This window comes from Harpia harpyja, chromosome 17, assembly GCF_026419915.1.
Source record: "Harpia harpyja isolate bHarHar1 chromosome 17, bHarHar1 primary haplotype, whole genome shotgun sequence".
Taxonomy (NCBI): domain Eukaryota; kingdom Metazoa; phylum Chordata; class Aves; order Accipitriformes; family Accipitridae; genus Harpia; species Harpia harpyja.
This window is the reverse complement of record NC_068956.1, coordinates 2593053-2618078: the sequence shown is the minus strand read 5'-3', so window position 1 is coordinate 2618078 and position 25026 is coordinate 2593053. Positions and strand designations below refer to the sequence as shown.

The 25026-nt window shown below is 46.3% G+C and overlaps 1 protein-coding gene across 1 annotated transcript in view; it reads left to right on the top strand.

The window, feature by feature from the left end:
- The window catches only part of MAP6 (microtubule associated protein 6), a 43341-nt gene extending 30545 nt beyond the window's left edge, over positions 1-12796 (top strand). Inside the window, exon 4 of the mRNA XM_052812851.1 lies at positions 12624-12796. Coding sequence (XP_052668811.1) covers positions 12624-12693 — 70 coding nt within the window. The 3' untranslated portion in view covers positions 12694-12796. The remainder of the gene's footprint in view (positions 1-12623) is intronic.
- Positions 12797-25026: the final 12230 nt, after the last annotated feature.

The window sequence follows — 25026 nt, the reverse complement described above, 5'->3', positions numbered from 1 at the left end:
TGCTCTCATCCCATGAGGCCCTTTTGGGGTTGGCTGTTCTTCAGCCATCTCCCACTGGTGTCAGCAGGTGGAAGGTTTTTTGGAGGCAGAGAGGATCAGAAGTTCATTCATGGTGCTGTGGATCTGCTGTAAATCCACTAGAATCAGTGGTGTGGCCAAGAGCAATTTCCCCTGGTGACACTGGTGGGACTTTCGCTCCAAGAAGCAACGGGAAAGGAGATCCCGTGCAAATAAAGGGCCAAATCCTCCCCCAGGGTAGCTAGGGGTTAGGTCTAGCTGCATCAAGGCAGCTTCATCCATCAACACCACTTGGAAGTCGTTGATTTAAAAAAAAAAGGAGTGAGGGAAGGCACAGAGAGCAGTGAAGACTTCCCAAGCATGTGGCAGGTCAGACTAGGTTATCAGCAGGCTGTTCTTCCCTATTGTTTCCCCTAGGTTATGGATCTTTTTAGTCATTCCGGGTTTGTTTTGAATCTTGGTCTGCTTTCTTCACTTCTGGGGTGCCAGTAGACAGAGCTAGATTTCAGAAAGAGGTTTAGTTTGCAGACGTGACCTTCCAAGGGGTAGAAAGAAATGAGTCACCAAGGTTGACTAGAGCTGTCAGCCCCCATTTTTTTGACTCTACCAGCTGTTGGAGTTCATGTTGGCTTGTGAGCATCCTAAGAGGGCCATAAACCAGTTGCTGGGATCCCTAGAATCCCTCCAGGCAAGATCTCAGGGTTTCAGTCCTATTTACTGTGCTCTTACTCTAGGAAATCCCCATGCCTAGCAAGACCAGTTTCGAAGCTGTAAACACAGCAGGACCATTTGTCAGTGAGTATGAACTGGCCCAACAGACTGGCATTGCATATCCCAGACTCTGGGTCGTTGAGTCAAGGGGAGCTGGGAGAGGTATGGTCCCAATCCAAATTTACGTGCCTAACTTCTGGATTGGGTCCTAAATACATAAGGATTAATCTTGATCCCACCAAACTGAGCTGTTAAGCTCTCCTTTAGCAGATTAGCTGCAAGTCAAGATGCAGGGTTGTTCTTTATTTTTGCAGCTCAATATTTCTATCCTAACATGCAGTCCAGCCTGAAACTTTCAGAGAACAGACAATTGGGAAGAACGAAGAGAGATGGGAAGTAGGGTAGGGAGGTGGTGTAAGAGGAGAGTATCAGAACTGTGTTGCTGTAGAGATGTTCAAATGAGGAAAGTCTTGCTGCTAGGATATTTTAGAGATGTGAAACTATCTAACAGAAAAACGGATGAGCCGGGAGGGTGAGGAGTCCTGTTTTGGGGGGTCTCACCCAATTAGAATTGGATCTTTTGGAAACATAAATGAGTGGTGGACTACAAGGCTGAGAGAAAGTTTCCAAAGAGGAGGAAAGCTCTGTGGTACACAGATAGTGACATTTGCTGGCCTTAGTAATGAATAAATGCCAAGTTCAGTGTATTGTGTGATTTGTCCTGTTTGCCTTGCGCTAACAGCCTAAACCTTTGAGTGTAAGTAAGTGTAGTGTTCTGAATTCAGTGGTGTATTTCCAAGCTTAGCTGTGTTAGAACTGTGTGCTATGAGCTAGTCAGGTTGTGTATGTGGAAAATATATATTCATATATAGAAATATATATATTTAAACCTCCAATGTTTAGGAGGAAACCAGGGAAATCCTCCAGGAAGTAAAACTGTGGAAATCTTTGCGAATGTAGTGCATTTTTTGATGTGCATGCTCCATGGAGACGCTGACCTGTCCATATTGACCATTGCTTTTCTGAGTGCTCAGAAGCCCCTGCAGCACTGCTCGAGTGCAAAGCTCAGCTCTGTCTCCAGAGCAGCTCGGCAAAAGGCTTGCGGTGAGCTGGTGGAGAGGAGCGTCGCTCACAGCTCTTCCCACCCCGTCGCACAAGGGACAACTGGCCAGAGAAGCCTGAGCTTCCAAGACTTGGTGTGATTCCTTGGCATTTAGATGCTTCATGCATCTTCACACTCTTCAGTAACGTCCTTTCCTATCGCAGGATATAGCAACAGCCGTGAAGATGACGTGTCACAGCAGGCAGAACATGTCAGGAAGGCACGTAGACAGTTACCAATAGCCCAACACACCGATCTCACTGTACGTAAGGAAAGACCATGCCAAACAATTCGCCCTGTTATTTTTTGGCCCTAAGTTTCACCTTGAACGAGACACCGTGCTTGCCACCATTTCACCTTGAATTCAATGGGAATTCAACCCTTGACTTCAAGGGTAACAAAATTTTGCCCAAGGAACAGCATTAAGATGCTCAGCCCACCTAATCCAAGCATCTTCATGACTCTGGATCAACTCCTCACCATCCAGGGCTTCAGGATTGCTTCTTCTCAATGAAGAGTATCCATCACTGTGTTTGAATGAAACATGCACAGTGAGTGGTCAGAATATGGCCTTATGTTTCCTTAATGCGTGAAGATTTTTGGTGGCATCTAACTGCAAAGCTAGGTATGAAGAGCTAGCCAGTGGTCTAAATTCCCTTTCTAGTGAAGGAACTTTCCAAGGGCCATTGAGCGACCTATTTTGGACACCTCTCTTTGGGTGGGATAAATGATCCTTGGAAGGTTTCAATCTTTGCAGAAAGAGCCTGGGAGACTGGTAGGGCCTGGGGACCTCCCTCTCAGACAGCAACAAAATAGGGATATAAATCCTGGCCTTTGCTCCATGTGCTCAGCATACATCCAAGCACACAGTTTAGCATTGCATTGAATGCCAGGAACTGCAGCAGAGTCAGGCCTCAGGGTGAAATCCTGCATTGCTCTACCTTCCACAGACTTTATGCCCATCCGACCCACTCAGGTTTATCAGAAAGGAGACCAAATCTCTGCCGTTTCAAGTTCACTTTGGACTCTGAGCTTGTCGATCCCACTGGGAAAGAGTGCTCTGCTGTTCTGTGTTTCCAGCTACCACAATGCTGATTCTGTTTCACCGCTAATTTGTAATATGTTTTGCTTTCCTTGTAAAAAAAAAAAAAAAAAAAGAAATGTTTTGCTTTTTGCCCTGTGAAAGTTCCTATGCTGTCTATTGCTTGCTTTCTCATTTTCACTGTATTGTACTGTTACTCCTTTCTGCAAAATGGTGCTAACTGCTGACTGAGCTCCTGTTTTCTGACTGCTTTGCACACCGATCACCCGCTTCTTCATTTTGCAACGCGTCCAGTGTGAAAACATGGCTCCCATGAATTCCACAAACTCTTGCCTCTTGGAGGCAGATAGGAAGTGTCTAATTAATATTTTGTGGCCTGGGTTTGGTTGCATATCACAAATTGTCTCTTGTAATGTGTTAAGCACACCTCCTCGTGGTGCTTTTTCATTCTTGCTGTTCTAATGAGAATGACACACACAAACACACACACACACAAATTAATGTATAGCCAATTGATTGTGACGTGCTTGTGATCTTTGCTTGCTCAAAGGGGTTTTTTTTCCAATGATAAATAAATGCTAAAGACGAATACCACCTCCTTGACCTTGTTTTCTCGATAAGAAGCACAGTTAAGTGAAAGAAACACCCTTCCAACCGTAATCAGACTTGTGTTGCTTAGAGCCTCCACTTCCATGCCTGCCGTAGGGACAACTGAGCTGTCACAGTCTGACTCCCTTTAGATGGCCGCTAACCTCAGACTAGCCTGACGTGAGAGCTAAGCGTTTGCAAATGTGAAGATGGACAATGAAGTCATGTGGATGGAGCAGGTAGTTTGCTTTTATTTTCTACGTATACAGTGTCTTGAGCAGGAGGTTGGTGCGTGCAGGCTGCTGCTGCACCTTGCTTGTGTCCACGTTGCACTGGGTCAGGGAGCAGAAACCGAGCCCCATCGAGAGCTGGAGGGAGGGGAGGTGATGTGGATGAGATTGCTTAATTAGACACCTTTTTTCCAACTACCTACAGCTTTTCCTTTGGCCCCAAACCACCTGAAAGGCCCATGAGAGGGGTCAAGGGCCTGTAAATCCTCATTGAAAGGAGGTGGCAAGTTCTTGCATTGAGCACTTCCAGTGTGCTGCAAGCCTAGCCACCGTTGAACAAGCACTTGGCAGTGTCTGTGGAAGTGCAAAGCACTGATTTTATATTGATGAAAGCATTGGCTATCTGGAGAAAATGGTGGCTGAGACAAAAGTAGGGCTGAGGGCACAATTTTATTTTAAATGGTGAACCCTAATCTTAGTTTCATCTCTTTTTTCTTTTAATTAGCCTGTAAGCTCCTACCTGCAATTTTTATTTTTAATCATGTTTTCTCTTTTAATGGGTATTCCAATAACATCCCCACCAACCTAGGGAAAATTGTCTGCATTGGGGTTGTATTTTGAAAACTTTCCTCCAACATAGCTCTGCTGACTTCCATGGAGCACCAACCCTTTTCTGCCTTACCTGTTTGGTTTCTGGGTACTACGTCTCATCCCTGCCTGGTTTACAAATCAATTTCTGAATTTATTCCACCTGTGACTACATGCTAATAACAGTGCTGCTTTCTGATGTCCTGCCGTACCACCCTGCCTTCCCTCTCCCTTCCCCACCAGCTTCATCCATTCATCGATCACACATAACTATACGATCTTCAGAGTGTTTCAGCTGAGCTGTAGTTCCAGAGATTTATCATTTCACCCCTCCGCAGCTGGTATTGGAGAAAATGTTCATTGTTAAAAGATTGGTCGTTGATGGGGCTTATCTGTGACGATCCATGTTGGCCAACAAAATGTTTCTCCCATGACACAAAGGTACGGGGTCTTTTCCATGCTGCAGCATGGAAGCGTAATCCATCTGGTCCCACCCAGCTGCCCACATCCAGTGCTGGAAAACATGCCTTTGCTGCCCTATTGCGCTCTGAACTTGCTCAGCATTGCAAAGCCTTAAACACCCAAAGGGGCAGGATGCATTTCTAAGAGACAGTAGGACCTACAGGGCTGGTGACAGGCATGGGGACCTGGGCTCCCTGGTCCAGTCGTCACTGTCAGAACCCGCTGCTACTGACTCACTCCTTAATCTTTGCCAAGTCGTTAGTGACTGGCACTGCCCACCTCTTTCCAAGGGTTGTTGTGAGAATGATGTCTATGCAAAGCACTGGAGGTGGGTTACTAAAAATGCAATGCTTTGTCTTTTAAGACCATTTAGTGTGGAGGTGCTGGCTGCAGTAAAAATAGTCCTAATTCTCAGTGTTGATGTCTGGTGTGAGGACAAGGAGGGGAGAGAAAATATTGGTGTGTGGAATTTAAAGAGTCAAGTCTGCTTCTCACACTCTAAATAACAGAGCATCTGAGTGCGGCTTTGCAGAGGTGTCACTTTGGCTGCACAGTGTGAGCAGGATAGCCTGCATGTTTCCAATTTTAATCAGTTGCTTTCAAATATATCCTGTGCTGAGGGGTTCAGCACCCGCACCCCAGAGCCTTGTGCATGGGTGGATGAAGAGGTTCCTGCCTGATGCTCTCCATCCCTCCGTCCCGCTCCATGCATCAGACAGGAGCTTAAGTGCCTTGGGCACAGGACTGAGATTTACTGATTTTGCCACTTCCAAATGTCTGAGCTTCCTTTGAAAAACCTCAGTTATCATTATTACATCCCTGACTGGTAAAGCAATGTCAAAGAATGAGTACGGGTATTTCATCAGCTGACGTGTCAGCACTTGTACGAACACAGCATCTTGTGTCACAATATCCTTTGGATTTAGGGTTTATTTAGAGATGTGCCAGTGCAGGAGAGAAAGGGACTTTTTCAGAAGATGTCTCTGTCATAGCTGATACCTCCCAACATCCAAGGAATAACCACCATCCCCAACAGCAACAGCAAATAAAGAAGAGAAGCTGTACAGGAAGAAGAAATTCCCTAGTATGAATGTGATGACATGGCCATGGTCAGCACTAAGAACAGTATCTTTTGCACAGTTGGAAAATATTCTGGTGTTCAGACATGGGCTTCAGCTCTCCCTGTTTCCAGCAGTGTCATGGTAAGTTTGATCCAATTGGGGATTTGACAGCCTGCTTCTATTTACCCTTATTCACATGAGATTTCTGGGTTGGAAGCATTTCCACCAATGCCACTGGGTTTACTCACAAGCCCAGAGGTCTGCAATGAGGGGTAACACATCTCTGAGTACTTCAGGACTGGTGGTTTATGACAAACTATGCATTGCTTGTAAACAGTCTTAATTTCTGTTGCAGGGTGCCTTGGTAACAGCTCCCTAATCATGACTGTTGTGTGGAGGAGATGTGAGCCCAAGGATAAAAGAAAACCCTGCTAATGGATTGAAGGCATCTTTATGCTTTCTAAAATGCCAGCTTTCCCTGCAGGGAGTCTGCTCCACCGAAAACCAACAGCGAGGACCAGCCGCCAGAAAAATGATGGATGAGGATTAGTGACAGATCTTGCGATATGTGAAAGCAGTGAGGAAAAATAACCGTTTCTTCAATGCCAGCAGTTCAATGCTGAGAGGTGGAAAGGGGGAAACGTTTTTGAAACCCCCTCGTTGTCATCTGCCCACCTCCCAGCCCACCCTAGCCTGAGACATACAGCAACCTCAAGCCCCTGAGCAAAGCTAGGTCTTCCCATGTCTCCGTGGGGAGCCGGAGCCCTGCGTGCCCTGCCCGGCTCTGAGAGAAGTCTGGAGAGCTGGGTCACAGCAGAGGGTGAGGAGCACCTTCCACAGTGCGTGGTGGAGGGGATCTCACCACGTGATGGCTGGGGCAGATGGGTCTGTCCTCATCACTTAGCACCCAGGAGCACTTGATGGTGCCAGTACCCAATGGTCAAGATAGCAAAATCCTGAGAGCAGTCCCTGGTCATTGGACTGACCTGCTCCTTGGCCTGGTTCAGGATTTAGTACCCAACTGAGGACCAATTCACTGTGGCCGCCTTGTTTGGAGCCAGAAGATTTGTCAGCAGGGACACGAGCCAGCAAGGCCCCTTTAAATTAATGAAATAGTGATTTGGAGTCGCAGGCCAGTGGATGTTCTTGTCTCCGTTGCCCCTGCTCCCACCCGTCTCCCCAAGTCTCATTGCTGATCAGACTTCTCTTGTCCCTGTTGACTCCTTCCCATGCAGTCTTCAATGCCCTCACCATTCCATCAGACCCCGTCTGCCCACCATGCTGCTGTTCCTTCTTGCCGTCAAAATCATTTTCCTTCCATCTTTCCTGCCAGCTTTTCCGTGTCTGTCCCACAGCTGCTTCTCCAACCCTTTGCTTTCTCCCACCTCTCCCCCCCCCAGCACCTTTCCCCTCCAGGTCATCCTAAATCGCTCTACCAGGGACCTTCTCCTTCCCGTCCTCCCCAAGTTACTGTCTCGTGTCCTGTCTCTCTTGGACTGTAAGCCTTTTTCTTTGCCTGTACTGTGTGATAACACTCACTTCGTAGAATAAACAATACCTCACCTACCGACTGCCCTTTGTCTCTCTTGTTTCTTGGTGTGGCTTCAGTAGATGTGTCTGCAAGTGCACTGTGTGTCTGTCCTCGTGGCCCGTTCAGCGGTCGGTCTTGCTGCCGCAGCTCTATCCGTAGTCTTTTGGGATGACTCTGCTCGTGTTTTTGTTCCCTGGTACCTTTCTTTCTTTTTTACAGCCACAGAGACAAGCTTTGTTGTCTGTGTAGGAGCCAGGTGTATTCAGAGCTGCATAACCTTTTGTCCTTTGCAATTCTGGCGCATCTGATAAAGAGGTTGGCCTTTCTCCAGCTTCGTGCAGAGATGTCCTGGGCTGGCAGGTGGCTCAGCAAATGCAGCAGCTGAGGAGAATGAAGGAGAAATCTTGTAGCCGAGAGCAGAAGCAGCCGATGGTAAAGGCACCGCATTTTCCGGCGCAATACAGAAAACAGTGGGCAGAAGTGTGTCAGTGGAAATCCAAGCAGATGCACCTCTCAGGGGAAGAAGCAGAAGCTGGCTTAGCAGCAGGACGTGTTTCAGGGATGGATGCCCAGGAGGCTTCTTGCGGTTCAGAAGGTGCCCTGAACATCTTCCTCCATCTCGGCTAGGAGTAGACCTGCCCGTGGTCCCTTCGACCTGTGAGTACAGCAGGGACCCAATTGTGACAAAGTCCCAGGTGGCTCCTTGCTGCCTCCTTGTCCTAATTTATTGCCTGAAAGTGCTAGTTTGGTCTGTGCTGGCTGGAGCTATTGGTGCACACGGAGATGGTGCTCCATACACACATGGAAAGTTGCAGGAGCAGCTGAGTTCATCTACCCTTACTGTGACCCTCACAGCCAGTGGTGTGACACCACCCTGCCAGAAAGCAAAGGAGACTCCTTATCATGCAGAGTGAGCAGCTGAGCTCACAGCATGGCCATCAGTCTGGTTTCATGGGCCATCTGCAGAGGTTAGGTCTGAAGACCTAACTCAAGGCCAAACTGAAGCTGGTTGGTGGAGATGGATGGGAGAAGGATCAAGCAGTGCTTGGTCCCCTGGGCTTCTTTTAGTGCCTGTTCCTGTCCTTGGGTGTGCAAAAGCAGACAGAAGAGATGAAATGTGTGGGGAGCTCCAATCCTCCTCAGTGAGGGATCTGGAGATTTCATCTAGGACAAGCGAGACCTGCAGCTGGGTTGTGCTTGACATCTCCAGGCTCCAGGGATTTCAGTGTAGATACTGGAAAGAGGCAGTGGGAAGGAGGATGCCTTGGTGTAGGTAATACCCTGCATCCTTTCCTATGTGCCACCATGACCTGCTCCCACCTGCCATGCTTTCACAGTGCTGCTGCCTCCTCCTCCAAACAATAGATTCCAAGAGTGGAAAACCTCTAGAACAACCTAAAACAGCAGCCAAAAAACTCAGCTGCACATTTTTAGGGACTTAATAGTATTTAGGACAAGATTCCTGCATGCCACTGAGGTCCCTAACTGACCTTGGAGGTAGATTGAAGTCTTCTAACTTCTAAATTTCTGCTACCAGAGCTTTGTAAGAGCTTGTATATCTGCTGCTTTGCAGGTGGGCATTTGTTTAAACTCTGAAGTGCTGAGCTCCTTGTTGCTCGCCTCACACCTACATCAGGCCAGATCTCACAGCCAGACACCTTCTTCTCCTTCAGCCTTGCTAGCCCCAAATTTGTGCACATTTCCAGGGCCCACCAAACCTATGCAAGCAATAGCAGCCCCTCTGCTTGCTTAGATACAGACCCAGGCTGAAATTCTTCGTTTCCCTGCTGTAACTTACAGTGATAGCCCCACTATTTGATGCTGTTGCCTTTTCCAGGGAATGTAACTGAGAGCAGTTACTAAGTACAACCTTAAGGCCATTTTTCAGGACAAAGACGACTTGTATTTTTGTCGCTGTTATCACAGACAGCAAACTTCAGTGCATAAAGGGCAATAAAGCATTCAGACGAGAGAAGTGACTCGCCATATCCTACAACCTAATCGTTAATTGCATTTGCCCAGGAATCGATGAGTTTGTATCTTCTGAGGAACATAAGCCTACCAATGTCCTCCTGGGTGAGGGCTCTAACCAAAAGGTCAGTTCCTTCACAGAGGTGAGCCATCTTCTCACCTGAATTCTCTGGGAAAGAGAGGACAGGTTTCTCATGGTTCTTTTTAAAAAATGGCCCTTTGGCACCAAACTTCACAGCTATATGTGCTTGGGGCTATTTTGCTGTGTCTGAGCCACCAGTAGAGGATTTCTGCTGCTTCTAGTTGCTCTTGAAGGCAACTTTTAAATTTCCGTGTGTCTGGAGTTGGGTCTGTCTATACTGACTCCTAACAGCTCCCAAATAGATAAACTGCTTTGAATGAAGATAATTTTGCAGAAGAGGATAAAAATCATCAGCTCTTTTTGTTTTGAAGCCACCAAAACATCAAGACCTGAATCCATAGAGGAACAGAGATGAGCCGTGAGCAGGTCCTCCACATCTGTGAAGAATGGGCTAAAGTTGCTGGAGTCCATCACAGTCAGAGGCAAGTTTAGACCCCAAGTCACAAGATGCCATCTCCGTGTTGTTATACCAGGACCAGCGAAGAGGAGACTGTGCTACGTGTGCTCATGGTGGTCATCCGTTGGTCATTTCCAGACACCATGTGCTGCCTCTGGGAAATGAACCCCTGCTGAATTTCGTACTCTTTCTGCATCTCTCTCTCAGATGTAACCTGAGTAATGATCTGTCACCTCCAATTCATCTCCTCTGCATTTCTCACCTTGTCACGTCACATAATTAACTCAACAGTTTGCAACCAGCAGCCCTCGTGAGAGCAAAGATGTCCAAACTCTTTCCTTGCTTGACTAAGACAAAGATGATTTGTAAATGTTGCTGCTTGTGGGTTAGGACTTGTTACTTTTCAAGATCAGGCTTTCCTTTCAACCCCCCGATTTGCACCTTCCCAGCTCACTCTTCCCAAGGCTGGTACCCGGGGCCAGACCTGGCCGTGCAGCCCTGCAGAGAGCAGCCAGGGCTGTTCCCCTCCTGGTGAGAGGCTGTGCAATGCTGTGTTGTCCCTGAATACCGATTCCTGGGGGAAATAATGTAAATACCTCCCCCTCACACTCCTTCCAGTTTAAAACAGGTTTGGAATCGGCTTTACTGGGAAGGACAATCACGCAATTATCTGTACTCAATCCAAACAAAGAGGAAGCCAGGGGATGGGGATGGGACACAGCCTCTTTCTCTTCCAGGAGGCTGGGTCTTACCCAGCCTGCAACACATGGCTGAAGGATGCACACACTCATGAGAAAAGAGCCAATGGATTAAAATGAAGAAGTATCCACCATGCAAAGATGCACCACATGCACCAGCTTTCTTGACTGCCTCAACAGAGAGGTACCCCATCACAGCGGCTGAGAAGGGTGAATTCCCCTGGTGACTCTAGCAGGGGCTAAGGGAAATGTTGATGGAGGGTGATTTCAAACAGTTAATGTCGCTCCAGGAAGAGATGATTTGGGGCTTTCATGCTCTATTCTGAAACGCAGGGCAGCAGCAAGAGCAGGGTTGGACACCAAGGAAGAGGTGGGATTAGTCTGGTGTTGACCCACCTACAACCTGGAGCATCACATGCACCCTGGCACAGGAAGACCTGAGCTCAGGCCCCATGGTTACTGCATCCTCCCTTACTAGATCAGATGAGAAGACATGCTTAGAGGGGGTGGCTTGGCATCTGGGATAGCTGCTGGCAGCCTTCAACCTGCCCAGCCTGCACGTGCAAGTGCCCTTGGGCACACTGTCCACTGGTGAGAACGTGCGGGCACCTCCAGCCTTCTCCAGAGACCAGGCAAGGGGTCCTGTCCTAGCAGATGTCTGCATCAGCAGTATGGACCTGGTCTGTCCTGACAGTGGGGCATCTTTCCAAAGAGGAGCTGCCCTGCATTTTCCCCTAATCCCTTGATTTACGGTGCTGGGCTCACCTCATTCCCATAGGAACTGGTAGGCTGGAAGGACTCAGCAGTTTTCCTACATTGGGGACACAGGGAAAAGGCCTTGCCAACCTCTGCCAACAGCTTCTGGCAGCAAATGCCTCTTCACTCTAAGCACGAAGGGCAGGAGGACGGTGAGTATTTGAGCCAGAGCTGTCCTGCCAGGGCTCTCCACGTGGTCCTGCCCCATGAGCTTCTCACGCGGGGATGGTTAGACTCGTGTGTCGGGGTTGGGCTGGTTTCATGGGCCAAGGAGATGGTAATTAGTGCCTGTTCTCCTGGCCATGGTGTCAGCCTCTCCTTCCTTCCCTTAACCTGCAGGCTGGAACCGTTCCCTACACAAAGCCGACATCAGGCTGGGGGACGAAGGGGGATCTCCACAGTCCCTTAATGCAACCGCTGTGCAAAGCCGCCCATTTTAAAGCTGAGCAGGTTTCTCCTGCCTCTCCATCTGCTTTCCGCAGCCTCACAGATCCCTCCCCATCCATCACACGTCTCTCCTCATCCCTGGAGACCCTCCTTCTCTTTCTCTCTCCTAATGAAGATTGATTCCCTTGTTCCCTACAGGTCTTTCCTTCCCCAACTCTCCCTCTGCACTTCAGCAAGACCCGACCTTCCCTCCAGCACCCGTCCAGAGCTCCTGGCAGCATCTACCCTCACTCCCAGGCTTTGTTCTCTTATGCTCCCATCCACGATTACCCCGGGTACAGAGCTGGCCCCAGAGCTGATCCTAACAGGCATCCAACGCCTTGGTGCCACCATCAGCTCCTGGTGTCTCCTGGGGGGCATTGAGCAGAGGGGGTGCTCTCCAATGGGGGTTTTAGCATGTGTTAGCTGGCCTTGCTTTCCTGTCGGTTGTTTTAACAGGCACCGGGTGCTTCCTGAGCAGCACAAGAGCTCGGCTCCCCCGCGTTATAGGGCTTTCACCACCCACCTTGAGGGAAACAAACTGCTTCTTTGTCAGAGAATTTTACAGCGAGGTGCTCGTTCGATGCAGGTTATAATCAATTGGCAAGCATTTTTCATAGCTGGTGGGTGGGCCTGATCCTGGTCTCAGTTGAATCAGGGGCTCGTCAAGAAGTCAAGAGCTCCAGCCCTCCTAATTTTGTGGACATCCGTGGGTGTTGAACCAGGACCAGGCTCACCAACCAGCCTGAGGACATACCAAACATGTTGCGGGCTGCTTGGGGAGTGCTCTGCAGAGCCACTTGTCACGGGGCAAATTCCAGCTCGGGGATGGCATTTTGGTTTTGTGCACCAGCCGATTGCTCTGACAGCTTTGCAATGATGTTCTTTCTCTGCTTCCAGGACCCCTGAAAAAAACACTGGTGCTACAGACCAAGAACCGAGTACCTTAGTGCAGGACCAACGCACATGAAGTTGAACACTTTCTTCTGAGTGGCGGTTGGAGCAAACATATAGTCTGCATGAAATGTGTATCGTCTGGCTGGCATACAATAAAGCTGATGAGCAGAGCTGAATGACAATTTCTCTTGTCTCTCAAGCACTGAGAAGTTACTGTCTCCAGGATCTGTGTAATGCAGTTAGCATGTCTGTGCCTTGATTTATATTCAGTAAAGTCAGAGAAAGAAAATGGGTCCAATTCTCCCTTTATTCATAGCTGTGAAACGGCACTGTTTTCAATGGTCTCTCTAGTTTACACGGGCAACAAAGAGATCAGATTCACTTCCATAACTCATGGAAGTTTCATATTGGATTTCAGTGATTATCCCAGAAGCCTAGTTGATAGCATCAGCAGCTCTTCTCAAAAATCCTTGGAAGATTTAAGGCACTATAAATTCTTAACCACTGTGAGGAACTCACATTTGGATGTCGCCAGGTGAAGCACACCTTGTGCAACATCTGGCAGATCCTCTTGTCATTGTGTTGTAGCCAAGAACATCTCAGGCCTTTTTCTGAGACTTAACATTCAATTTGTCATTTAGGGCAAAGGCTGTACAAGACACCAAAAACTTGCTGGCAAATTAGTGTTTTTTCTCAGCATTTTTTTCAAAAATGTTTCATTGAAATAATTGTACAGTACGAACTGGAAATGCTGTAGGAGGAATGGAGCTGGTTCATGGGATTAGCAGGTCTGGTTGTTCTGTACGCACATCTTTTCTGGGTGAGGCTCCCTATGTCCGTAAGATGTACGCAGCACGTGATGGGAGATGGAGTCCAGCCCTATAGGCTGTCCCCTATAGATGGCCAAGTACATGAAGTACCCAGACTGCAGTTCCAACAACGCACTGGTCCAGCACACGCCAATAAATACTTCTAGGTTTAGGCTGAAGTGTTATAACACTTAGAGCTGGGATTTGCTTTACTTTCCGCAAGCGCTAACTTTAAGCAACAGGCTGCTCTTCCCGCCCAAATTAATTATGCAAGGCAGCTACTTCATCAGAGGCGGGGAGAGCTGGGCAGCTTCCATGGAGCATGGCAGCTCCAAAGCCCTCCAAAACCAGAGGGTCTGATTTGCTGGGTGTAGTTAAGAAGGAAACTGCCTTGGGCTTGGAGGAGTCATTCAAGTATTTCAAAATGAAAATGCAAGTCCGTGATACACATCCTCCTCCTTCTATATAAGCACTCCTCCTATACAGACCCCTGTTCTGTGCAGAAGTAAATCAAGAGTGATTCCAGCCATGGCTGGACCAACTTTAAAATGAGTGAATGTTTTAGGAGACCCAATCTCCTTCAGTTGCAGAGAGCCTTGGTTGCTACTGCTCTTTGCTATTCATTTTGTACCAATGCTAAGGCACCCTGTGATGGCGAAAATCCCGAGGGTGCCAAGCATTGTACAGACACGGGACAAAAACACAGAGACCCACCCAAAGGACCGTGAAGGCAAAGCAGGAACCTAAAATCGCCTCAAGCTCCTGATGGTCACATTGTGGCGAGTTCTTTTTGGCGACAGGAAGGTTGGGAAGCACCTCCTTGTTAAAGGCATAAAATACAGAGGAATATTTGTAGCGACAGCGTTTGTACAAGCCAAGAAGAAATTAGAGTAAATCCAATCACTGAACCATTGCAAAGCACCTCCGAGAAGATGTGAATAGTAACTAATGAAATATTCAATACAAAGGGAAGTAGATTACATGCCTGTGAATAATTGTGCTGAGCGTGTGCCTCGCTCAGTAGCTGAAGGGTCCTTGTTACACGTGATTAAGTAATTAACTTTTTTTGTGTATAATTACCACGATTGCACAATTATTAGAGAGGAGCCCAGTCCAAAGCTCCAGCACCAGATGTCGGTGGCCTGCAGGAGGTTTTCCTCCAGATCCCTGGAGCTGCTGGTGTCCCAGGGAAGCAGGACCTGGCAGGCGTCTGGCTGTTGCTCTCTGATGTCTCGGGGCCCATCACTTGTCTCTGAATCAGATGCACCCGAGGAAAAAAGGCACCATAGATCCAGTCAGCAAAGGATCTTATCTATACACAATTATTTGTAGTAACCCAGACATCCATGGTGGAAAACATGAGGAAAAAAGCTTGTTCTCCCATCAGTATCTGATCTTCAGGGAGCTGGCTTGGAGGGGCAGAAAAGCCAATCCTAACATTCACTAAAATGAATATTTTCTGCCTCTTCAGCTCCCTGAAGCAGCTCAGCACAAGGTGAAAGCAGGAACAAGTGGCCACCAACTTTCATTTCACCAGTGGAAACTGTGGGGAATTGTGTCCGAAGTAGGAAGGTGAAATTTCACAGAGGTAGGTTTTGAAACAGTGGAGTTGATTTAAATGCTCACCCAAATCAAGGCAGAAGATGCCCACTTCAGAAAACATTTGTGTAACTCATAAATAACCACATAGTTTTCCACCAGACTGGGTGCAATATTTCAGACCAACCAACCAAAAAAAAAAAAATTAAAATTTCATTTCATATAGAAAGGCAGTGGTCTGATTTAAATCAGCATCTCCTCCTTCTCACCCCAAAATTTTCCTGTTGCCACAAGCTGGAATATTTACTGTTTATTAAGAAAAAAATAACAATTTTTGTATCCTGGCAGATTCTGTTCCCCATTGCTAATATTTCCCTCCCCTTTGTCCTGGTATCAACTGCTATCCTCAGTCTCTTGCTTCCTTCCACTTCTCTTTCCATTTAGCTTTTCTTCCCCTACATAGTATGTCCCACTCAGGTCCCTCCTACTCTCAAAAATAATTGAGTTACCAACTGTCATATTGCCCACCTGGCATACTGTATATAATTTCCTACCACGCTTGTCTTTTTAGATTGCAAAGTATTTGTGGCTGGGAGTTTCCCTCATTTTGTGCTATTCACTGCTCTGCCTGTCTTTCGCTTATCCTAAGGTATTACTGTAATAGACGTGATTAATAGGAATTATCCTCCCACTAGCAAGACTAATTCAATGCAACTGAATTTTGCATGACTGCTTTTATCTGTAGTGTACTCAGTACATCCTTACAACCTTGGCTGTGCTTTGTATATCAGCAGCGGTGCAAAGCTGTAAGGCTGAGGGAGAGGAAGGAATCCCCCAAGCAAAGAAAGCCAGGGCTAAAATAGGAGCAACACAGGAGACCAGAAATTAGAGCAAGGAAAGAAAAGGAATATTTCCAGATCAGAAATGAAATGCAATGGAGGGAGATAGAGGCAGGAGGCAAAGTTTTCTGTTCCCCTCTCCAGGAGCTGGGTAATAAAACTGGTCCCTAGAGAAGAGGAGCAGAAGTACTGGAAGAGGAAAGTGTTCAGGAGGGTGTTTCAGACTGGATTTTGCCCTTTTTAGGTCCCGGGCTTCACAGATTTGAAGACTTCTGCTGATTTTCAGGGAAAAGCATTACTCAAGGCTGAGGAGATGTGTAAAGTTCACAGGAGATGTTTCGCCCACCAGCGTGAACATGGATTAATGCTGCACAACTCCTTATCTGATGGGTTATTTCCATTTAATGAGGCAGTGACTGAAGGAGCTCGGTGGCTGGGGAGAGCTCCCAGGCAGATCCATCGAGGACAAGGGCAGAACCGAGGGGGGATTCAATTAGGATTTGAAGCCAACAGCATCCATGGTGTAAAGTGGCCAAAACTGCTGGATTTGCATCTGTTGGATTTGCCCGCCTGATTTATGGGCCACTTCCTCAGAAGGGTGTAAATACCTGCAACTGGATTGACTCCTTGCGGATTTACACCAGCCATGCCTGTCCAAATGGCACAGAATATCCAACAGCTCTTTTTAATGCTGTGAATAGCATGTTGGGTTTGGTTGGCTTCCCCCCTGCCGCAATGATTCCTAGATGACTTATGCTCCCTTGTTTCTTCAAGGCTCTTAAAAATCCTGACCTGAATTATTTAACCTCTGTTCACCCCCCCTTTCCTCCATCGCCTTTTCTCTTTTGTTTCCTTTACCTTGATGTGTTTATCTCCTGTTCTGTCACTCCAGACATTTCATTTCTCCTTCTACCCTCATGCATCTTTCATAGTTTACCCCTCTTTGCTCTGGCAAGGGGCAGGTTTTCCTATTTGGTGGCAATCACTTTTTGTGACATATCTAGGTTACTGTCAGGACTCCTTCTCTGTGTAAAATGTCTTTCATTTTTTATGAAACTGCTTTAATAATTTATCCCCCATCAATGATGTATAATGAAATCACCGTCCTGAAATGGCTTTTCCATGTTGAGGTAATGGAACAGAGATGGGTTGGAAGGTGCTATCCCCGGATGGTATTTTGGTGCAAGATAAGCCATGAGTTTCAGGGGAAGGAGAAAGCTGAAATAGCTGAGAAGATGCTATTGTTTGGGGTCTGGATCAGAAGAGAAAGGAATGGACCTGCCTTTACTTTGCCTATAGTGCAGAACATCAGGAGGTACATGAACCATCGTGATACTCTCACTGGTGGCCTTTGGCTCAGAGCTAACCAGCACGGAGGTGAATCACCAAAAATAGCAAGACCCAAAATATCCTTCCCATAAAGTCGTATTCACACATCTCGGGATGGCAAAATCACTCCATTACTTCCCTTCCCTGAGCTGCAAATTTCCCCACTGTGGTCCAAAATGGATCACAAGATGTAACTGAGGCTTATGACCCTCACCACATCATGAATTTATGGTGGTGGGAGAGCTGCTGTAGTCCTGGTTATCTAGGGATACCTGTGAGGCAAGGTTGGTGGAAGTTTTATCTTTTATTGGAAAAGGAACAAGGGTTTGAGAGGACATTTTCTCCGGATCACAACTGCTGCACTAAACTGAGTTGAGGCTGTTGATCCAGACCCTTGCAGTGTTCTAGGATGGGTTAATTAAGGAGTCAAATGCACACATGCAGTATTTTAATATGCACAAGCAATTAGAAGGTACAACCAAAATCCTCTTAATTTTCAGACAGGAAAGTGCATGGGCCAAATCCTGGTGTAAAACACCACCACTGCATTGCTTTGAGCCTTGGCTTTGGAGGAGTGCAGATGACTTAACACAGCAGAGGATGTCAAACCTAGGATCCAAAGGATGCAGCTTGTTCCTTCCTGACATTCAGCAAAACCAAACTGCCAGATCCCAGTGATCCTGACCAACGGAATAACGTAGCCTTGGATCCAGGCTCAGCAGCTGGAGCCCATCCCTCAGGAAGGCCTCGTTCAAAGAAGTACCAAATCCCTAAGTATGTAAATATTTTCTCTCATGCACCCAGAGTACACAAGTTATTAAAAATAATTAAATTAAAGCTGATATTGGATTATTTTTTGTGTTTTCATCCTTTATTCTCCAGTCACAATTCTCTGTAATCACATTTTTTAAAACCAATGGAAGCAGAGATATTTACCAATCCAACTGAGTCTAGCAGCTGCAAAAATAAATGTTCCTTTAAAAATAATTGCCTAAATTGCCCTAGGAGAAAAAAATAAAAGAAAATTTTTGCATGGAAGTAAACATGAAAGGAATGACTCTTTTTTGCCTGGTTCCTCAGTATTTATCATTTGAATATATAAATCTTCATAGAAGTCATTAAATAAAGCAGCTCAAGAAAACATAATTGATTTCCCTATGTCCTCTGTGTAGCTCATTTCTGATTAACTATTCCTTGTTTATATTTCCTCAGGAAGAACGATGAATATATGTTTATGAAACTGCACAATCACAACTCCCAGAACAGCAGGTTTTCAAAGGGTGAGCTATTTTTGTATTCAGCATGAATGTATTGCACAGGGCACTGACGACAGACATGATTGTCCGGTAGGAGTTAGCATCATGACAGAAGAAGAACTCGGTTATTCATTCACGTCTAACAGAAATATGATAAACCAGTTATTCAACCCAGGATACAAAACCCAAAGCAGTCACAAACCAGAAAGTTTCTCAAAACAAGGCAAGCTAATAAAACACTTAAAAAGCTCATGGCAAGGTGCTTAGGCTGGGTGCATTTTAGGAGGAGGAAGAGGTTCTCCAGAAATCCAGCTTAACTGTAACAATCCTTATGGGGTTTTATAGGAGATGTATATGATGGGGCATTCTCTTTTCTGGGCCAAAGTCATATTAACAGAGCTAAAATCTCCATTGGTCTTCAGGTGTTAATGCCACTACTCTCTGGGACATGTAGGCTCCTAAATAAATTTTGAAAACGGTCCTCAGGGAAGTGTTTAAATGGCCTTTTCCCATCCGCACTACCCTCTACACCACATTTCCCCACTTATGCATGGGCTTTGGTCTCCATCCCCCAGGCACAAGTAGATGAACCTGGAGGTGAGAGCATCACCAAAGGCCATGTTTTATTCAGATTCTTCTTCTAGGTTTACAACAAATGCCTCTATTGAACCTCACTTGGAATTAGAGTGACTGGGGACATCCTGAAGGGATGACTGGTCCAGCCTTCCCTTAGAAGGAGGTGGAAACAGAGACAGAGAGCCCAGCACGCCCAGGCACTGGTCCAGGCAGAGACCTGGGAGACAGGCAGCAGAAGAGAAGGGTAGAAGACTTGCAAGTGCTAGAAGGGATTTATCCAAGCACACGAGCCCTCACCATCTGAGATGTTTACTCCAGTCTCCTTCACAGCCAAAGGAGAGAAATGGGCACTTCCAGGAGACAACACATCTCATCCTAAGGGAAATGGTGAAGGTAGCTTGGATGAATTGCATTCCAGAGAGCCAAGCCAAGAATGACTATATCTCAAATGTTTAAATTTATATTTAGATGTCTGATGTCCAGGGAGTTGAATCTGCAGTGTTGGCACCCTGTGCCCCAGAGCAGCATATGCAAAAGTCTGGTAATACCTTATGTGAAGTTTGCATTGCATCAATGATTGCACAAAAAATGGAGGGAAAAGCCTTGCTGTAATAGCAAAGTGTAGATTCATTGCATCTAAATTTAATACATGCACATACCATCCCCAAATGATGTTAGAACTGCAGCTGCTAACACAATATTGGATCATCTGCTCTGGTGCTGTAGAAAAGCAAAAAAATACTTTTTTTGCTTGTTTGCAAATAGAAACCGAAGCACAAAGAATTTAATCACTTTCCCAAGTTGCTATAGTGTGACTATAGCACATCGCCGAATCTCAGTCCAGCATCAGTCTTAGCTCAAGAAATTCTTTTCTAAGCGTTGTCTTCAGAAACGTGCAGTTTTCTCCCTCCTGAAAGCAACCCAGCAGCTCAGAAATGGGTGACTAATGCATTTCCTGCTTCTGTCTAGATACACACAAATTATTCATAATTATTTCAGTGACTTTTTCATTTGTCTTAATTTGCATGGCATAATGCCAATGATGTGCTGGATTTCCCAGTGAAAAGTGCGAGGAAAAGGTTAAGCTGAAGCTGTGCTACAAAGCATCACTAATAGATTTGGGTAGAACTTGGTGCTCCTTATCTATCCACCCTCTCCACAGTCTCCATCATTTTTATCAGACAGACTTTGGGGTCAAAACCCTAGAAGACTTCACAAATACCTTTATGGACATGAAAATATATGCTCTTACTTTAATTAGGATAGGCTTTTTATTTTAAAAGACTGTATTTAAACATTTCAGGAAGGAAGTTGGAAAGCCACTTCCCCTCATGACAGGCTATTCTTGAAATGTTCCTTCTAGACTGTTTTCTTCCAATTTCCTCTGAAATAGCAGACATCAATCATTAAGGGAGTTATAATGCACAGCAGGGGCAATAGCTCTCCTCCAGCATAAAAATTCCAGTTCTTCACTGCTGGATTTTTAATTGCCTGAAATCTCTCATGCCCTTTACTTAAAAAAACAAAAGAAAAATAGGATGCTAAATTTCCAGTGGGGGAAAATAACCAACCCACCTCTTGTTTATAGGCATATGAATTTCCTTATACTCGGCGTAGCTAGATAGATTTGGGATTGGAAGGGTGAGGGAAGAAGATCCTTGTCCACACTCCCCTGAATTTCAGCAGAGCCCTGCTCATCTACAACATTTAAGCATCTTATTTGCATACCTGAGATGTTGAAGTCACTTCATGTTATGCATGGTAGAAGGAGTCTCCCCAGCTTTCTCCTGCAGTGAGATAATTTCAGATATACATGCAAAGCCAGCAAAGTCATTGGAGAAAAACCTGTCTCCTTACAAACATCTCTGCACTGGTATGAATGTCCAGCTTTGTAGATTCATCAATCATTTCTGTGAGGGGATGCTTGTTACTGGCCTGGCCAGTATCTGTGGTTGAGTTGGTGTCTCCACTACAGAATTTGAACCCTGAGATTCTCGCCTTCTCCAGCTCACCAAAATTGCTGTGCATGGCAACTTGACTCCCAGCTGTGCTGATTCTGAGACAAATACACTAAAACATACTATTTTCTTTCTGCCTCCACCATGACCTACAGTTCTGATCAGATTTCTGCTGCAGGACATGCTGGCTGGAAGTGCAGGAAAGTGGATATACATTCCTTCTTAACGGCAGACTGAGCTTGGCCTTAGGAGAACACAAAATGAGGAAGGGCTCGACACGGTTATTCTCTGAAAGACTCCAGACCTTCTATGAGCCTATGTTGTCACTGTTATTCTTTCAGTGTTTTTGCTGCCTCTCCTTTGACCCTTCCAGAGCTGGTGCCATTAGGACTAGGACGCCGGAGAGATGACCGGTTTTATCCAATACAGCAACTCAGTGACTTCCACTCTCCTTAATGGGACATCGAGGCAGTAGCACTCCATTGCTCAAGATGACAGCCCCTAGATGTCAGTGCAATGGCCACAATGGCAAAAGAATTTTCTCCCAAGAAGGGATCCCTCCCTCCAAACAGTCTTGGAGCATTTCTTATCTGTCTGGTCATCCAGAAGACCCCAATCCTGCAAACCCTTATGCCCATATGGGCTTTTCGTGATCCATACTTCCGTGCAAAGGGGTGCCACCATCCAGTTGATGGGACTGCATGTGACAGTTGTGTCCCAGACCAACCATTAAACACAGAGCAAAAAAACCCCCAGGGCTTAGTTCCTTCATCAAAGCTGAATTAACAGCAGTTTATTTCCTCAGCTCACCTTTCTAGCTACTAGCAGCAAAGCTCCTCCACCCTGCCCAATGTGTAGTACGAGTTGTATCTGGCAGGAGCAGACAAGCCTGACTTTGGTTTGTGCGACGGGGCTCAGGTTTTGGAACAGTTGCATAAGGAGGAAATGCGATGTGTGGGCTACCGTGCTTGTGGTTCAGCTTTCCAGTCATGAAGAAATAAAAATAAGTTAGTGGGTTTGCAGAAATAGGAAGATCTTGCAATCGCCACCGCAGCGATGTGCGGTCAGATGATTCCTCTCTGGGCTGGCTCTGTGGCCAAGGCTTTTCCACCCTTCCCAGTTATCATCAGAACAGAGCTCAGAGTTAATCCTTCTCATCCAGGAGGGCATCTCATCTTGATCTCATGCCCCAGGAGATGGGGAAGCCACCACTTACCTCGCTAAGCTCTTGTCTCTTGACACTTAAATATGCATTACTTTATTATGTCTGATAATAAATAGCCCTACTGAATCTCTAGGGGCTTCTCTTGGTGGCAACGCTTTCCTCTTTTGAAGGATGGCACTAGCCCTTTTTCCCTAGAAGATAACACTGATTGCCTGCTCTTGGTGACCCCAAAAGCCTATTCAGAGCCCTTCTTCCCAAGAAATCCTGTGCAGATCTCAGGCCACAACCTCCTGAATTTTCCCAGATTCTGACTTAGCTTTTGGCTTTGTTAACATGCATTTTGGCTGCACGGCCCCAAGCAATCCAGATTGCTCTGTGTGACTCATCATATTTTTTGTGCTGGCTGTCTTTGTGTTGTCTGTGAGTTATGTCAGTGGTAATTTTATATTCATTTCCAGATCATTGAGGAAAATGTTGAAGACTGTCAAGCCTTGTAGCCGCCTCTGTGGATCTCTGCCCAAAAGCTCCACAGGCAATCACAGATTTCAAACCAGCCAGGTCATCCAGCTCGTATCTGCTGATTGAAACCTATTGATTGCTTGTATCATTGATTAACATCTCCTTTTGCTGATGACATAGAAATATTTGGTCATTGTCATGCAGGGGAATTACAGCATCCAATATGTATTTCTGAGATTCTGACTATCTCTACTCAGTGACAACTCCAACCCCTTGCTAGGATTCCTCCATTCCCATTGCAGTACTTCTTTGCTATCTTCTCCCCAGTCATCATGTATTTTTCCTCGCAGCCTTCAGCTTCTCTTATTCATTTTCTCTCCTTCTTTGCCACTATGCATAACAGAAGATACATGCTTTCCTTTTTGCCATTTTTTTTTAGCATTTCTAATTGTGGACACTGAGCAGAGAAGGTTTTGACTCTGGCCAGTCCTCTTCTGTGTCACAAACCAAAATGTCTTAGATATCTTATTGGCTCTTGCTGAAAAGCTCCTAGATATCAACCACATTTTCTCAGGCTGAATTTTCCGTCTTAGTTCATCTCATCTACCTTGTTCCTCTGTGCAGAGGAAGGAGACATCTCAAACAATTCATTGCTAAGCCAAGGAGGAAAAAAAGGCAAATTGTTTGAAATCAGAAGGATGCATGTAGTGTCATTAATGTGCTTAAAAATGTATGAGTTGCAATTTATAACTCTGAGTTCTTCAATCACCTGACAAGATGTGGCTTGGATTTCATTTTAGTGCTAATGCGAAGCAAGCCAAGAGTGCATCGGTGCAGACGGGACTTTGTTTTTGGAAGAGCTGATCGGCTCCTGAGCTGTTTTCAGTAGACAGATCCGGGCAGCGCATGGAGATGCGGACGCTTCTGAAACATCAGGCAACTGAATGGAGGCTGATCTCTTTGGAAAAACCATCCTGCCACATTTAATCATGACAAGCGAACACAGGACGAGGCGGTACCAGCTGGTGCCATCTCTAGTGCTTTCAAGGAGCTCTGTAAAAAGTGCACTTGGAAATGCACCTTTGCCTCGGGCAGAATTTTAAAAAGGCAATGGCCCTACTCGTGCCACAAATTATGTTTCCATCTGGAAATGTGAAACAGTTATAATAATGCTCTAAATCACAAGAAATCTTCCCTTGTAGGCTTTCCCTGCCTCTTCCTTCTCTATGGAGAAAGGCAATTTTGCAACAAAGATTTATTTTCTGCAAAGGTGTGGTTTATGAACGGGGAGGCAGGAAGGCTGGCAAAAAAAATAAAGTGAAAACAGAGAAGGACTTGGGGATACTGGTGGATGAAAACTGGACGTGAGTTGGCAATGTGTGTTTACAGCCCAGCACATCTGACCAATATTTTTAGCACCATTTTGTAAAGAGGTCAGTTTTCAGAAAATCACAGAATCACGAAATCGCTGAGATGGGCAGGGATCTCTGGAGATGATCTAGTCCAAACCCCCTGCTCAAAGCGGAGTCAGCTGGAGAATATTGACCAGGTCATTGTCCAGTTGGGTTTCAAATATCTCTGAGGATGAAGACTCCAGAGCCCCTCTGAGAAAAATGTTCCAGTGTCTGATGCACTGGAAAAGTTTTTTCTTACATTTAAATGGAATTTTGAGTATTCTTTGAGTTGGTGCCCGTTGCCGCTTGGCACCACCATCAAGAGACACGGCTAGACAAAGACATGTCCACCCTGGCCTAGAGTTGGGGCTAATCCTGCTTTGAGCAGGTACTGGAGTAAAGATGTTCAGAGGTCCCTTGTCCCACGAGCCTTTTGTAGAGTTTGGCCACTCTCATCCAGTCTCTCTTCAGCAAACAAGGTCTCCAAAGGTCACCTCAGTAAAGAGACAGGAATGAGACAGAGACGGACTGTGCAATTATTGATCAAAATTAAAGCATGGAGCAAGCACAAGAGGCAACCCAACCGGTCTGTGGAGCAGAACGGGCTGCTCAGCCTTTCGGCTGTTGCTGCTGGAGCCAGACAGACACAGGCTTTTCTGGCTGTGATGAACGGAGGTGAAGGTTTCGCTGATTCACAGCAGGCAGGGGATTTTCTGCAGAAAGTGCCTGCTGTTAACTCTTTCCTTCCCTTTGCTTCCCACCTGGAAGCAAGGTAGCCTCTGGCTCTTCCCATGGTGGGCAAAGGGCTGCAGGGCTGGACTGTGGCTGGTGGTCGTGTCTTCCAGAGGTGGTTCTGGGGGACAGCTTAGCCCATCTAGAGCCTCCTTTGTCCCTTTTGCACCATACCCCTGAGCTGCAGGCACAGCTGAGCAACTGACACAAAGGTGAGAAGTTGTATCTGCTCCATGAGGTCATGGTGATGTCACACCGAGAAAAGGCAGCGTAAGGTGCAATGGAGCAAGCTCCACGTCGTGGGGGAGATGAGACAGGACTGGGTGGGTTGAAAATGGCACTGTCACACC